The sequence below is a fragment of the Cherax quadricarinatus genome, chromosome 23, assembly GCF_038502225.1.
Source record: "Cherax quadricarinatus isolate ZL_2023a chromosome 23, ASM3850222v1, whole genome shotgun sequence".
NCBI classification, from domain to species: Eukaryota; Metazoa; Arthropoda; class Malacostraca; order Decapoda; family Parastacidae; genus Cherax; species Cherax quadricarinatus.
Window position 1 is genome coordinate 17,168,138 of NC_091314.1, and position 15,091 is coordinate 17,183,228.

The window sequence follows — 15,091 nt, forward strand, 5'->3', positions numbered from 1 at the left end:
CCCCTTTTCCTGTAAAAATTACAAAAAGAATAAGAAGAAAATTGTCAAAGTGGGAAGTCTGAATGTGCATGGATGTTGTGCAAATGATAAGACATGATTGTGGATGTTATGAATGCGAAGAAGCTGGATGTCCTGGCTTTAAGTGAAACAAAGCTGAAGGGGGTGGGAGAGTTTCAGTGGAGAGGAATAAATGGGATTAGGTCAGGGGTTTCAAATAGAGTTAGAGCTAAAGAAGGAGTAGCAATAATGTTGAAGGATAAGATATGGCAGGAAAAGAGGGACTATAAATGTATTAATTCAAGGATTATGTGGAGTAAAATAAAGGTTGGATGTGAAAGGTGGGTTATAGTAAGTGTATATGCACCTGGAGAAGAGAGAAGTGTAGAGGAGAGAGAGAGATATTGGGAAATGTTGAGTGAATGCGTGGGGAGTTTTGAACCAAGTGTGAGAGTACTTGTGGTTGGGAATTTCAATGCTAAAGTGGGTAAAAATGTTGTGGAGGGAGTAGTAGGTAAATTTGGGGTGCCAGGGGTAAATGTAAATGGGGAGCCTTTAATTGAGCTATGTGTAGAAAGAGATTTGGTAATAAGTAATACATACTTTATGAAAAAGAGGATAAATAAATATACAAGGTATGATGTAGCACGTAATGAAAGTAGTTTGTTAGATTATGTTTTGGTGGATAAAAGGTTAATGGGTAGGCTCCAGGACGTACATGTTTATAGAGGGGCAACTGATATATCGGATCATTATTTAGTTGTAGCTACAGTTAGAGTAAGAGGTAGATGGGACAAAAGGAAGGTGGCAAGAACAAGTAGGAGGGAAGTGAAAGTGTATAAACTAAGGGAGGAGGAAGTTCGAGTGAGATATAAAAGACTATTGGCAGAACGGTGGGCTAGTGCAAAGATGAGTAGTGGGGGGTTGAAGAGGGTTGGATGAGTTTTCAAAATGCAGTATTAGAATGTGGGGCAGAAGTTTGTGGTTATAGGAGGGTGGGGGCAGGAGAAAAGAGGAGTGATTGGTGGAATGATGAAGTAAAGGGTGTGATAAAAGAGAAAAAGGTAGCTTATGAGAGGTTTTTACAAAGCAGAAGTGTTATAAGAAGAGTAGAGTATATGGAGAGTAAAAGAAAGGTGAAGAGAGTGGTGAGAGAGTGCAAAAGGAGAGCAGATGATAGAGTGGGAGAGGTACTGTCAAGGAATTTTAATGAAAATAAGAAAAAATTTTGGAGCGAGTTAAACAAGTTAAGAAAGCCTAGGGAACAAATGGATTTATCAGTTAAAAACAGAGAAGGGGAGTTAGTAGATGGGGAGATGGAGGTTTTGGGTAGATGGCGAGAATATTTTGAGGAACTTTTAAATGTCGATGAAGAAAGGGAAGCGGTAATTTCATGCACTGGCCAGGGAGGTATATCATCTTTTAGGAGTGAAGAAGAGCAGGATGTGAGTGTGGGGGAGGTGCATGAGGCATTACATAGAATGAGAGGGGGTAAAGCAGCTGGAACTGATGGGATCATGACAGAAATGTTAAAAGCAGGGGGGGACAGTGTTGGAATGCTTGGTATTTTTGTTTAATAAATGTATGAAAGAGGGGAAGGTACCTAGGCATTGGCGGAGAGCGTGTATAGTCCCTTTATATAAAGGGAAAGGGGACAAAAGAGATTGTAAAAATTATAGAGGAGTAAGTTTACTGAGTATACCAGGAAAAGTGTACGGTAGGGTTATTATTGAAAGAATTAGAAGCAAGACAGAATGTAGAATTGCGGATGAGCAAGGAGGTTTTAGAGTGGGTAGGGGATGTATAGATCAAGTGTTTACATTGAAGCATATATGTGAGTATTATTTAGATAAAGGTAGGGAAGTTTTTATTGCATTTATGGATTTAGAAAAGGCATATGATAGAGTGGATAGGGGAGCAATGTGGCAGATGTTGCAAGTGTATAGAATAGGTGGTAAGTTACTAAATGCTGTAAAGAGTTTTTATGAGGATAGTGAGGCTCAGGTTAGGGTGTGTAGAAGAGAGGGAGACTACTTCCCGGTAAAAGTAGGCCTTAGACAGGGATGTGTAATGTCACCATGGTTGTTTAATATATTTATAGATCATGATCGATACCATGCCTAACCCTTCTAGGGTAGGGTAGGTGCCTGAGTCCGAGCCTTTAGCAGTTTTAGCTCATAAGACTGTCATTCCCATTTGTCCCCTTGGGGTGGGGATGGCAGACCAGAGAGGCCTAGCTTGTGGCTAGGCCTGGGGACAGTTGGTCCCAAAGATGAGGAGGTACTTGTGCCTCCTCCCATGCGAGACTTAGGTCTCATACACTCCCTATAGAGGGAGCCAGGGCCGGGCCACCACTTGGAAAAGGCCCAGGCCAGGAGAATACCGGCGAATCTTTAATAATAATAATTTATAGATGGGGTTGTAAGAGAAGTAAATGCTAGGGTGTTCATGAGAGGGGTGGGATTGAATTATGGGGAATTAAATACAAAATGGGAAGTGACACAGTTACTTTTTGCTGATGATACTGTGCTTATGGGAGATTCTAAAGAAAAATTGCAAAGGTTAGTGGATGAGTTTGGGAATGTGTGTAAAGGTAGAAAGTTGAAAGTGAACGTAGAAAAGAGCAAGGTGATGAGAGTATCAAATGATTTAGATAAAGAAAACTTGGATATCAAATTGGGGAGGAGGAGTATGGAAGAAGTGAATGTTTTCAGATATTTGGGAGTTGACGTGTCAGCAGATGGATTTATGAAGGATAAGGTTAATCATAGAATTGATGAGGGAAAAAAGGTGAATGGTACATTGAGGTATATGTGGAGACAAAAAACGTTATCTATGGAGGCAAAGAAGGGAATGTATGAAAGTATAGTAGTACCAACACTCTTATATGGGTGTGAAGCTTGGGTTGTGAATGCAGCAGCGAGTAGGCAGTTGAAGGCAGTGGATGTGTCCTGTCTAAGGGCAATATGTGGTGTAAATATTATGCAGAAAATTCGAAGTGTGGAAATTACGAGAAGGTGTGGAGTTAATAAAAGTATTAGTCAGAGGGCTGAAGAGGGGTTGTTGAGGTGGTTTGGTCATTTAGAGAGAATGGATCAAAGTAGAATGACATGGAGAGCGTATAAATTTGTAGGGGAAGGAAGGCGGGGTAGGGGTCATCCTCAAAAAGGTTGGAAGGAAGGGGTAAGGGAGGTTTTGTGGGCGAGGGGCTTGGACTTCCAGGAGGCGTGCATGAGCGTGTTTGATAGGAGTGAATGGAGATGAATGGTATTTGGGACCTGACGATCTGCTGAGTGTGAGCAGGGTAATATTTAGTGAAGGGATTCAGGGAAACCGGTTATTTTTATATAGCCGGACTTGAGTCCTGGAAATGGGAAGTACAATGCCTGCACTCTAAAGGAGGGGTTCTGGACATTAACAGTTTGGAGGGATATGTTGTGTATCTTCATACGTATATGCTTCTAAACTGTTGTGTTCTGAGCACCTCTGCAAAAACAGTGATTATGTGTGAGTGAAGTGAAAGTGTTGAATGATGATGAAAGTATTTTCTTTTTGGGGATTTTCTTTCTTTGTGGGTCACCCTGCCTCGGTGGGAGACTGCCGACTTGTTAAAAAAAAAGAAAAAATATAAATATAAATATAAATATAAATATATATATATATATATATATATATATATATATATATATATATATATATATATATATATATATATATATATATATATTTTTTTTTTTTTTTTTTTTTTTTCAACAAGTCGGCCGTCTCCCACCGAGGCAGGGTGACGCAAAAAAGAAAGAAAATCCCCAAAAAGAAAATACTTTCATCATCATTCAACACTTTCACCACACTCGCACATTATCACTGTTTTTGCAGAGGTGCTCAGAATACAACAGTCTAGAAGCATAAACATATAAAGATACACAACATATCCCTCCAAACTGCCAATATCCCAAACCCCTCCTTTAAAGTGCAGGCATTGTACTTCCCATTTCCAGGACTCAAGTCCGACTATATGAAAATAACCGGTTTCCCTGAATCCCTTCACTAAATATTACCCTGCTCACACTCCAACAGATCGTCAGGTCCCAAGTACCATTCGTCTCCATTCACTCCTATCTAACACGCTCACACACGCTTGCTGGAAGTCCAAGCCCCTTACCCACAAAACCTCCTTTACCCCCTCTCTCCAACCCTTTCGAGGACGACCCCTACCCCGCCTGCCTTCCCCTATAGATTTATATGCTTTCCATGTCATTCTACTGTGATCCATTCTCTCTAAATGACCAAACCACCTCAACAACCCCTCTTCTGCCCTCTGACTAATACTTTTATTAACTCCACACCTTCTCCTAATTTCCACACTCCGAATTTTCTGCATAATATTTACACCACACATTGCCCTTAAACAGGACATCTCCGCTGCCTCCAACCGTCTCCTCGCTGCTGCATTTACCACCCAAGCTTCACACCCATATAAGAGTGTTGGTACTACTATACTTTCATACATTCCCTTCTTTGCCTCCATAGATAACGTTTTTTGACTCCACATATACCTCAACGCACCACTCACCTTTTTTCCCTCATCAATTCTATGATTAACCTCATCCTTCATAAATCCATCCGCCGACACGTCAACTCCCAAGTATCTGAAAACATTCACTTCTTCCATACTCCTCCTCCCCAATTTGATATCCAATTTTTCTTTATCTAAATCATTTGACACCCTCATCACCTTACTCTTTTCTATGTTCACTTTCAACTTTCTACCTTTACACACATTCCCAAACTCATCCACTAACCTTTGCAATTTTTCTTTAGAATCTCCCATAAGCACAGTATCATCAGCAAAAAGTAACTGTGTCAATTCCCATTTTGAATTTGATTCCCCATAATTTAATCCCACCCCTCTCCCAAACACCCTAGCATTTACTTCCTTTACAACCCCATCTATAAATATATTAAACAACCATGGTGACATTACACATCCCTGTCTAAGACCTACTTTTACCGGGAAGTAGTCTCCCTCTCTTCTACACACCCTAACCTGAGCCTCACTATCCTCATAAAAACTCTTTACAGCATTTAATAACTTACCACCTATTCCATATACTTGCAACATCTGCCACATTGCTCCTCTATCCACTCTATCATATGCCTTTTCTAAATCCATAAATGCAATAAAAACTTCCCTATCTTTATCTAAATACTGTTCACATATATGCTTCAATGTAAACACCTGATCTACACATCCCCTACCCACTCTAAAACCTCCTTGCTCATCCGCAATCCTACATTCTGTCTTACCTCTAATTCTTTCAATTATAACCCTACCGTACACTTTTCCTGGTATACTCAGTAAGCTTATTCCTCTATAATTTTTACAGTCTCTTTTGTCCCCTTTCCCTTTATATAAAGGGACTATACATGCTCTCTGCCAATCCCTAGGTACCTTCCCCTCTTTCATACATTTATTAAACAAAAGTACCAACCACTCCAACACTATATCCCCCCCTGCTTTTAACATTTCTATCATGATCCCATCAGTTCCAGCTGCTTTACCCCCTTTCATTTTACGTAATGCCTCACGTACCTCCCCCACACTTACATTCTGCTCTTCTTCACTCCTAAAAGATGGTATACCTCCCTGACCAGTGCATGAAATTACTGCCTCTGTTTCTTCCTTAACATTTAAAAGTTCCTCAAAATATTCTCGCCATCTACCCAATACCTCCATCTCCCCATCTACTAACTCCCCTACTCTGTTTTTAACTGACAAATCCATATTTTCCCTAGGCTTTCTTAACTTGTTTAACTCACTCCAAAATTTTTTCTTATTTTCATTAAAATTTCTTGACAGTGCCTCTCCCACTCTATCATCTGCTCTCCTTTTGCACTCTCTCACCACTCTCTTTACCTTTCTTTTACTCTCCATATACTCTGCTCTTCTTATAACACTTCTGCTTTGTAAAAACCTCTCATAAGCTACCTTTTTCTCTTTTATCACACCCTTTACTTCATCATTCCACCAATCACTCCTCTTTCCTCCTGCCCCCACCCTCCTATAACCACAAACTTCTGCCCCACATTCTAATACTGCATTTTTAAAACTATTCCAACCCTCTTCAACCCCCCCACTACTCATCTTTGCACTAGCCCACCTTTCTGCCAATAGTCGCTTATATCTCACCCGAACTTCCTCCTCCCTTAGTTTATACACTTTCACCTCCCTTTTACTTGTTGTTGCCACCTTCCTGTTTTCCCATCTACCTCTTACTCTAACTGTAGCTACAACTAAATAATGATCCGATATATCAGTTGCCCCTCTATAAACATGTACATCCTGGAGCCTACCCATCAACCTTTTATCCACCAATACATAATCTAATAAACTACTTTCATTACGTGCTACATCATACCTTGTATATTTATTTAATCTCTTTTTCATAAAATATGTATTACTTATTACCAAATTTCTTTCTACACATAGCTCAATTAAAGGCTCCCCATTTACATTTACCCCTGGCACCCCAAATTTACCTACTACTCCCTCCATAACATTTTTACCCACTTTAGCATTAAAATCCCCAACCACCATTACTCTCACACTTGATTCAAAACTCCCCACGCATTCACTCAACATTTCCCAAAATCTCTCTCTCTCCTCTACACTTCTCTCTTCTCCAGGTGCATACACGCTTATTATAACCCACTTTTCACATCCAATCTTTATTTTACTCCACATAATCCTTGAATTAATACATTTATAGTCCCTCTTTTCCTGCCATAGCTTATCCTTCAACATTATTGCTACTCCTTCTTTAGCTCTAACTCTATTTGAAACCCCTGACCTAATCCCATTTATTCCTCTCCACTGAAACTCTCCCACCCCCTTCAGCTTTGTTTCACTTAAAGCCAGGACATCCAGCTTCTTCTCATTCATAACATCCACAATCATCTCTTTCTTATCATCTGCACAACATCCACGCACATTTAGACTTCCCACTTTGACAATTTTCTTCTTCTTATTCTTTTTAGTAATCTTTACAGGAAAAGGGGTTACTAGCCCATTGTTCCCGGCATTTTAGTTGACTTTTACAACACGCATGGCTTACGGAGGAAAGATTCTTATTCCACTTCCCCATGGATATAAAAGGAAAATTAATAAGACCAAGAACTATTAAGATAAAATCAAAGAAAACTCAGATGAGTGTGTATAAATAAATGTGTACATGTATGTGTAGTGTGACCTAAGTGTAAGTAGAAGTAGCAAGACATGCCTGTAATCTTGCATATTTATGAGACAGACAAAAGACATCAGCAATCCTACCATCATGTAAAACAATCACAGGCTTCGTTTTACACTCACTTGGCAGGACGGTAGTACCTCCCTGGGTGGTTGCTGTCTACCAACCTACTACCATTATATTATATACTATTATATATATTCCTTTCTTCCTTTCAACACACCAGCCGTATCCCACCGAGGCGGGGTGGCCCAAAAGGAAAAACGAAAGTTTCTCCTTTTACATTTAGTAATATATACGGGAGAAGAGGTTACTAGCCCCTTGCTCCCGGCATTTTAGTCGCCTCTTACAACACGCATGGCTTACGGAGGAAGAATTCTGTTCCACTTCCCCATGGAGATAAGAGGAAATAAACAAGAATAAGAACTAGAAAGAAAATAGAAGAAAACCCAGAGGGGTGTGCATATATGTGCTTGTACATGTATGTGTAGTGTGACCTAAGTGTAAGTAGAAGTAGCAAGACGTACCTGAAATCTTGCATGTTCATGAGACAGAAAAAAGGACACCAGCAATCCTACCATCATGTAAAACAATTACAGGCTTTCGTTTTACACTCACTTGGCAGGATGGTAGTACCTCCCTGGGCGGTTGCTGTCTACCAACCTACTACCTATAACTATTATATATATATATCTTTCTTTCTTTCAACACACCGGCCGTATCCCACCGAGGCGGGGTGGCCCAAAAGGAAAAACGAAAGTTTCTCCTTTTACATTTAGTAATATATACAGGAGAAGAGGTTACTAGCTCCTTGCTCCCGGCATTTTAGTCGCCTCTTACAACACGCATGGCTTACGGAGGAAGAATTCTGTTCCACTTCCCCATGGAGGTAAGAGGAAATAAACAAGAACAAGAACTAGAAAGAAAATAGAAGAAAACCCAAAGGGGTGTGTATATATATGCTTGTACATGTATGTGTAGTGTGACCTAAGTGTAAGTAGAAGTAGCAAGACATACCTGAAATCTTGCATGTGTATGAGACAGATAAAAAAAGACACCAGCAATCTTACCATCGTGTAAAACAATTACAGGCTTCAGTTTTACACTCACTTGGCAGGACGGTAGTACCTCCCTGGGCGGTTGCTGTCTACCAACCTACTACCTATAACTATTATATATATCTTTCTTCTTTCTTTCAACACACCGGCCGTATCCCACCGAGGCGGGGTGGCCCAAAAGGAAAAACGAAAGTTTCTCCTTTTACATTTAGTAATATATACAGGAGAAGAGGTTACTAGCCCCTTGCTCCCGGCATTTTAGTTGCCTCCTACAACACGCATGGCTTACGGAGGAAGAATTCTGTTCCACTTCCCCATGGAGATAAGAGGAAATAAACAAGAATAAGAACTAGAAAGAAAATAGAAGAAAACCCAGAGGGGTGTGCATATATGTGCTTGTACATGTATGTGTAGTGTGACCTAAGTGTAAGTAGAAGTAGCAAGACGTACCTGAAATCTTGCATGTTCATGAGACAGAAAAAAGGACACCAGCAATCCTACCATCATGTAAAACAATTACAGGCTTTCGTTTTACACTCACTTGGCAGGATGGTAGTACCTCCCTGGGCGGTTGCTGTCTACCAACCTACTACCTATAACTATTATATATATATATCTTTCTTTCTTTCAACACACCGGCCGTATCCCACCGAGGCGGGGTGGCCCAAAAGGAAAAACGAAAGTTTCTCCTTTTACATTTAGTAATATATACAGGAGAAGAGGTTACTAGCTCCTTGCTCCCGGCATTTTAGTCGCCTCTTACAACACGCATGGCTTACGGAGGAAGAATTCTGTTCCACTTCCCCATGGAGGTAAGAGGAAATAAACAAGAACAAGAACTAGAAAGAAAATAGAAGAAAACCCAAAGGGGTGTGTATATATATGCTTGTACATGTATGTGTAGTGTGACCTAAGTGTAAGTAGAAGTAGCAAGACATACCTGAAATCTTGCATGTGTATGAGACAGATAAAAAAAGACACCAGCAATCTTACCATCGTGTAAAACAATTACAGGCTTCAGTTTTACACTCACTTGGCAGGACGGTAGTACCTCCCTGGGCGGTTGCTGTCTACCAACCTACTACCTATAACTATTATATATATATATATATATATATATATATATATATATATATATATAAAACGTATCCTTCCAAACTGCCAATATCCCAAACCCCTCCTTTAGAGTGCAGGCATTGTACTTCCCATTTCCAGGACTCAAGTCTGGCTATATATAAAATAGCTGGTTTCCCTGAATCCCTTCACTAAATATTACCCTGCTCACACTCCAATAGTTCATCAGGTCCCCAAAACCATTCATCACCATTCACTCCTATCTAACACGTTCACATATGCTTGCTGGAAGTCCAAGCCCCTCGCCCACAAAACCTCCTTTACCCCCTCCCTCCAACCTTTTCAAGGATGATCCCTACCCCGCCTTCCTTCCCCTACAGATTTATATGCTCTCCATGTCATTCTACCTTGATCCATTCTCTCTAAATGACCAAACCACCTCAACAAACCACCTTCAGCCCTCTGACTAATACTTTTAGTAACTCCGCACCTTCTCCTAATTTCCACAAACTGAATTCTCTGCATAATATTTACACCACACGTTGCCCTTAGACAGGACATCTCCACTGCTTCTAACCATCTCCTCGCTGCAGCTTTTACAACCCAGGCTTCACACCCATATAAGAGTGTTCGTACCACTATACTTTCATACATTTCCTTCTTTACCTCCATAGATAACATTTTTTGTCTCCACATATACCTCAATGCACCACTCACCTTTTTTCCTTCATCAATTCTATGATTAACCTCATCCTTCATAAACCCATCCACTGACACGTCAACTCCCAAATATCTGAAAACATTCACTTCTTCCATACTCCCTCTCTCCAATGTGATATCCAGTTTTTCTTTATCTAAATCATTTGATACCCTCATCACCTTATTTTTATTAATGTTCACTTTCAACTTTCACATTCTCCTTGTGTGATTAGTGAAGTTACTTGAATGTAAAGAATATAATTTTTTTGTTAACATGCTGGGCAATGTACCTCAGTGGGAGATTGCCAGTGTGTTAAAAACAAAATTTATTTTCTTACGTTCTAGGATCTTCAACAATCATACATGGAGAATGTACATCATACATATGAAATCACTGATAGACATGGGACATCATATAATAGCATAAAGGAATCATGCAAAAATATGAGGGAAACCCTGTAATATGTACCTATATTACTGTGTAAGTTAGCTTCAGTCATGCCTGAAACATGAGCATTATTAAGATTAGAGACTCCACAAATGTAATTATGACTATACGATACACTACTTGTGTACATAAGCCCATCAGTGAAAAATATTTAACATTGTATTGTAAATTTACATAAAAAGACTGCTTTCATATTTTCACATTTGAAAAATAAAGAGCAATTGCTTACAATTTAGCATATCTTTCTCATGATTTTTTTTTTTTGCTATGTATTTACCTTCTATCGTATGTTAAGGAAAGTTTGAGCACTGGAAAAACTATGTGGTACATTAATTTGGCACAGTACTGTGTTGTGCTCTAAACTTTTAGAGTATTACTAAACCTACTAATTCTCCAGCAACCTGAATGGGAGGTATCTCCATGGCCCAGTGCCAGCTGACCATCAATACACTGGCCTGTACTGGTATGACTTCCGAGGACCCCAGTATTCTCTCTGGAAGTCTAGTATGATGATTCGTCGGGGAGGAAATGTTGGAGATCCCGTCTTTAAAGATTTTAAGGAAGTTCAAAAGCAAGCAAGAAAACCAGGGTATAAAATTTATACATTCTGTAGTACTTACTTAAGTGACATACCTTAACCCTTAAACGGTCCAAATGTATATACGTATACGTTCACTCGTGCAGCGCCCCAAATTTTTCGAGAATTTTTTTTTTTAATAGGAAAAAAGATCATTTGGTACCCAGGCATCCCCAATTTTTTTCATATGGCGCACACTGAGTGCACACACCTATTCTCTCATGTCTAGGCAACTCAGGCATATCGTGCCAATGTTGAATGAATGACAAAGGAAACGTATATATACGTTTGGGGCACTAGGTGAGAGAACGTATATATACGTTTGGACCGTTTAAGGGTTAAATGAACTTTATTGATATAAATCAAGATTTAATGCATGTGACTACTTGAGAAAATTCAGTTTTGTTGAAGGGTAAATTTTCTTTTTCTTCCTCTTCAGATCATCTAACAACCAGGATATAACAACAACAACTTCACCAGACAATTTTAACCCAGACCATGATCCATATGCTGTTTATGAATATCCAACTTATTCATAAAACTTTGTATATGGCTAAAGACATGTGAGAAAATACTTAGGACATTTCATTATGAAAACATTTATGTCCTGGGATCCCATTCACTCCAAACATACTACACATGTCCTTAACCACAACTTGTCAGTATCATGCTGTACCAGGTTTTAACCAGACTTAGGATGAATATAATTAAAACTTAAGATATTGCAATATGAAGAACTACTTTATCACATGTGCTATTACAAAAATGTAAAGAATCAAGAGTAAACTACAACAAAATACAAATTCAAATCATGGTTACAGATTTGGGATAATGTACAGTGTACCTTCATAAAACCAAACAAAAATTCTGCTTACTCTGGATTCAGAGAAATAAATGGGGAAAAACTATAAATTAATTTACGTTGAGAATATAATGTACCTAATATACAGCAGATAACCGCAAGACATCACAAATACTTCTAATGACAAAATTATATCATTTGATAATGTAAATGGTTGAAATAAACTTAATGAAGAATAGGTTGGTGGACTGCCAATAAAATGTAACTATAGTCTTTTAAAACATGTTGGTCAACTCTAAGGCTTATTTCTAGATATGCTTTCATCTATATTTTGTGGCAATGAAATGCAAAGCTTCAGTAATTAATAAATACTGTAATACTAATGTAGCATTAATATAACAATGTTATTATCCTATTCCTAATAAATCTTAAAAGGCAAGTTTGGGCACTTAAAGAACTCAATACTTATTTCTTTTTAGTCTTACTGACCTCTTGTAACTAGAACAACTCTCAAAAATTTTCATGAACAGCATTAGATTCAGGGAGCTAGCCCACACACCATTCTCAAGCAAATTCAACAAGAAATAAGACTCATTTGTATGTACGAACCACCTCATGCTGACAACACTGCAGAGTTGAAACACCAGATCAAGAGAAGACTTTATTGGTACAATACATGATGTTTCACACTTAAAAGCAAATTATTTTCCAGAAATGAACTTTACTCCTCATTCAGTACTACAATTCTCTCCGTTTCCCATTATTTTTATAAAATAATCTTAGTTACAGGTCACTAGTAACACCCCATGTTCAAGTGCAGGCACTAACAAGAGAATCAACATTTACAATGAACATTTTGTCACTAAATTATGACAGAGACTGCATTCTGAGGACAGAAATTTTACTTTAACTATTGAGGAATCAACAAAGGTACATGATGCTTCTCATAATAATGAATCCTTTAAACTGTAGGACTCAGCAGACTCCAAAATCTTTTTACTCTCATCAATGATGAGACAGATGACTAAATGCCTCTTTTAAAACATTATGCCATGAAAAACTACCATTTCCCACAATCTGTCAAGTTTGGAAATAAATTTCAAACATGATGTATAAAAAAACATGAAATGTGAGATTTTATTGTACATAGCTAATGAAACTCTTTCCAAAGCAGACACGTTGTGAAAACTGTCCAGGTTGCTTGCACTATAAAGTTTTTGGAAACTAACATTTAACCCTTTTGGTATTGGTCAAGCCAGTGTTGGTCCCATAGTATGACACCACGAACTCAGCTGTGAGTGGTAAATCTGGGCCTAGATATAGGAGAATGGGTCTATGCGGTAAGTGTGCACCATATAAAAAAAATCCTGCAGCACACAGTGCATGAGAAAAAAATTATGATTATGTTTTTGGTTTAAAACAGCAACTTTGCAGTGTATTTTTGTATGTTTTTTATGGTTGTATTCTCAGTTTCTTGGCCTCATTTGATAAAATGTAAGATATATTATAGGAATAGAGATAATTTTGATTAGTTTCAGGACTGAAATTGAGCTCAAAGTAGCAGAAGTCTTTGATTTTTACCAATATTCCAGAGTACGCAAATGACATCACTTGTTCAATACGTGTCCAACTGGCCAGTGTGATACTCATTTAGGAATGCACCAACATCATTTATACAATTATTACAATAATGCAGCAGTTTGCATTCAAGTAAATTTTCTATTTTTTTGTATGAATAAAAATTCAAAATGAAAAGCAAGCGTAATGTAAGAAAGGCCTGGAGATATTTATTTATTTATTTACTTTATTTATTTAATGTCTTTGCAAACAGTACATTGAGACTGTGTATATACAATAGTGGGATGCAATACAAAGAGAGCCTCTATTATGCCTTGGCATTATGGGCCAACTTAACATTACTGGCTTATTCTACTTAATACTAAGGAGCAGTATATCATAGTTGTACAGTAGGAAAGTAATTATTTCATAGTTGTACAGTAGAATAATAATTATAAATGAATCAAAATTTGTATAATACAAAGATATACGTATTTATATTCTAAAATGCTTTTGTGAAAAACAATGATTCAATTATAGTCCTGTCAACAATGGATAAAAGGTTCAGTGTGATTGTTTCAGTTATGATGTGGGAGTACATAGGTGAGTAAATGTATACTGAGTATTTAGCATTTAGTCTAAGGTGATTAAGTGGCTTTTGAGAAGAGTCTTAAATTGATTTTCAGACTGGGTTACTTTAATATCTTCAGCTAATGAATTCCATATTTTGGGGCCCTTTATGTGCATAGAGTTTTTACACAGTGTGATATGGACACGAGGTATATCAAAAAGAGATCTGTATCTTGTGTTGTGGTCATGTGTCCTGTTTAGGTTGGTGAGGAAAAGTTTGAGTGAGGGGTTTATATTTCCGTGTATTGTTCTGTGTATGTAGTAGGCACATGAATAAGTATGGATGTTCTTAATGGTAAGCAGATTCAGACTTTTGAAAATTGGTGGAGTATGCTGACAGGAGTGGGAATTTGTTAACTTTCTTACTGCTGCCTTTTGCTGGGTTATTAGGGGTTTTAGGTGATTGGATGTTGTTGATCCCCATGTACAAATTCCATATGTAAGATAAGGGTATATGAGTGAATGGTACAGTGCCAGGAGATCTGATTGTGGAACGTAGTACCTTTGATAGTATGCTTACAGTCTTGGAGATTTTCTTGGTGATTTGTTGTATGTGTCTGGAACTTAAGGCTACTGTCAAGGTGGATACCTGGGAATTTTCCCTCTGTGAGTTTTGTGACTGATGATCCATTTAGCGTAATGTTTATTGGATCATTTGCAGCTTTGTTTCCAAAATGAATGAAATAGGTTTTATCAGTGTTCAGGGTAAGTTTGTTAGTCATCATCCAGGCAGATATTTTCTGTAATTCAGCATTGACTGTGTTTGCTAGTATGACTGCGTTTGGGTGGGAAAATACATATGAAGTGTCATCTGCAAATAATATGGGTTTGAGTAGCTGTGATGCATTCAGTAGATCATTGATGTAGATGAGAAAGAGGAGTGGTCCAAGGACGCTTCCTTGTGGGACTTCTACTGTGATTGGTTGGGTGGAGTAGTTTGCATCATTTGCATATACATATTGAGTTCTGTTACTAAGGTATGACTTTAGGTGGTTGAGGGAG

At 38.3% G+C, this 15,091-nt stretch overlaps 1 protein-coding gene across 1 annotated transcript in view; it reads left to right on the forward strand.

Moving 5' to 3' along the window:
- Positions 1-12,370, forward strand: part of LOC128685571 (angiopoietin-related protein 2) — a 107,657-nt gene extending 95,287 nt beyond the window's left edge. Inside the window, exons 11-12 of the mRNA XM_070088114.1 lie at positions 10,921-11,112; positions 11,540-12,370. Of these exons, the coding sequence (XP_069944215.1) occupies positions 10,921-11,112; positions 11,540-11,639 (292 nt within the window). The 3' untranslated portion in view covers positions 11,640-12,370. The remainder of the gene's footprint in view (positions 1-10,920; positions 11,113-11,539) is intronic.
- Positions 12,371-15,091: the final 2,721 nt, after the last annotated feature.